The following is a 2,005-nucleotide window of genomic DNA, read 5'->3' on the forward strand; positions in this document are numbered from 1 at the left end:
GCCCTTGGCTGGCCCCCTACAAATCCTTTTAAACATCAATCTTTGTACTGAAATATTCTTTCTGTCATGATTTGTGGACATTAAGATCTAAAGAGAAGCACCATCTCCTGGTCAGACCCTGTAATTCAGTGAAAGGGTGGAGTCAGAGTAAAAAAAATGCATGCAAAAGAGAAGGCCAGTGGCTGGAAGTTGGAGGGGATTTTGCTGGGAGTTTCAGGGAAGTGGGCTGCCATTCTTCTGGCATTTGATTGGGAAGGGCCATTTTGAATCGCTGCTACTGTTTATGTAAAGTTTTTCAAAATTTGAAACATTTCTACTCGGCCAGAAAGTCATGGTTTATGTTAAAATAATAATTTGTGTAACTTTGTTGCGACTGGTTTTCTTGTGTTTATTGTGAAGTTGGTCTTCCTTTTAATGCCACAAGACATAAAAAGGTCTTAGAAAATCTTGAATTGAACTTGCCTTATGCTGTAGGAACGCTGCTCTTACCGTTTCTAGCTTTCTTGGGAAAATTGCCAACTAATGAAGAGTTAAGCTTAAATCCAAACCTGGATGTGCTTCAGTGCCCTGCAAAAACATCTTTTGTACCTCTGGAAGTTTTTCGCAAAGGTCCTATCAACTATCTGTGACTCTGTTGACGTCCTTGATCTGCAGAGATATTAAGGTTAGCTACTTTATCCGAGCGTCTCTGCTGGTCTTTTCAAAAGCTTTAGTCTTTAGAAGAAAAGGAAGAATCTTGGATGTTCAGGCCGCTGTTATTCTGTCCCACGGTCCAAACGGTTCATTTGCATGTGTGACTCTTAAAATATTCCATCTTGTCAACCGTCGCATCCCAGGAGACATTTGATGTTGCAATGTGAGTGACGGTGTTCTGCCAGATCAGCATATCCTCTTAGTTTTATACAAAAACCGTTGCATCCATTGTGAGGTCCTTAATATTGCAGAGAACGTTCCATCATGGGGAAAACTTTGCTGGGTTCTAAGTGTGCTGTGCTTCAGAATAAAACTATGCAAGCGACCATGCTTCTGCGACTACAGATGGGTGATCTGTGTACGGCGCTGTGGGGGAGGGGGGGGGGGTGTTGTGACGTATCGGTCGGGTTTGGTCTGACATCTGCTTATTTTGATGTTCAAATAGTGGTCTGACTGCTGACTGCCTCATCTCTTTTCCAGTTTTCCTGTTGTGGAGGGGATGAATATAAGGACTGGGGAGTCAACCAGTACCATTTCTGCAATGGGACCAGTGCACTGGCCTGTGGGGTCCCATACACCTGCTGTGTTCGACTCAAGGTGAGTGAGCTCCATCCGCCATGATGAAACAAACACCATGCAGGCCCTTTGCCTGCTCCTGGGATCTCACAACTATTTTCTTTAGTTATTTTTTCACACAGTGATGCTGCAGGGAAGATATGTTTGTGATATATTCACTTCAGTCTGCAGTCATAAATGTGTCACTTGATTATGCATGTTTTTTTTAAGTCACTCTTTTTGCTCACTAGCTCATTTAAACATCAGGCAGAATGAAAGGGTTTCAAATGAATTAATTTAATTAAAAGTATCCAAAGTAATTCTGTAGGAATAAAACGGAATAAAATAAAAAAATGTACTCGCCTGTTTCAAACCTTACCTATAAAAGTACCCATGTCCATATTTAATATTCTGAATAAATGGCTTTCGAAATTTATCTGGCAAAATAAACGCCCCAGAATTAGATTGAAAACTCTTATGTGTCCTAAGGAACATGGGGGACTAAACGTACCAAACCTTAAAAAATACTACTGGGCCGCACAAATTAGATCAATAATAACATGGATACGCCAAGACGAAGATACAATTTGGTACAAGATGGAACAAGGCGACTCCCAAGATATACTTCTTGATACTGTCCCATTTGTTAACCAAAACACATGGACAAAGAATAAAATTAATAATGAATGGGTTAAGTTTACTCTAGTAACATGGGCAAAGATCAAAAAGATACTAAATCTACCCAACTCCTTATGTA

At 40.4% G+C, this 2,005-nt stretch overlaps 1 protein-coding gene across 1 annotated transcript in view; it reads left to right on the top strand.

Moving 5' to 3' along the window:
• The window catches only part of LOC107101936 (tetraspanin-15-like), a gene marked incomplete at its 5' end in the record, with an annotated part of 30,322 nt that overhangs the window by 11,002 nt on the left and 17,315 nt on the right, over positions 1-2,005 (top strand). The window contains one exon of the mRNA XM_015401027.1: positions 1,174-1,290. Coding sequence (XP_015256513.1) covers positions 1,174-1,290 — 117 coding nt within the window. The remainder of the gene's footprint in view (positions 1-1,173; positions 1,291-2,005) is intronic.

Source organism: Cyprinodon variegatus, unplaced genomic scaffold (assembly GCF_000732505.1).
Source record: "Cyprinodon variegatus isolate N-32 unplaced genomic scaffold, C_variegatus-1.0 Scaffold1174, whole genome shotgun sequence".
Lineage (NCBI taxonomy): Eukaryota > Metazoa > Chordata > Actinopteri > Cyprinodontiformes > Cyprinodontidae > Cyprinodon > Cyprinodon variegatus.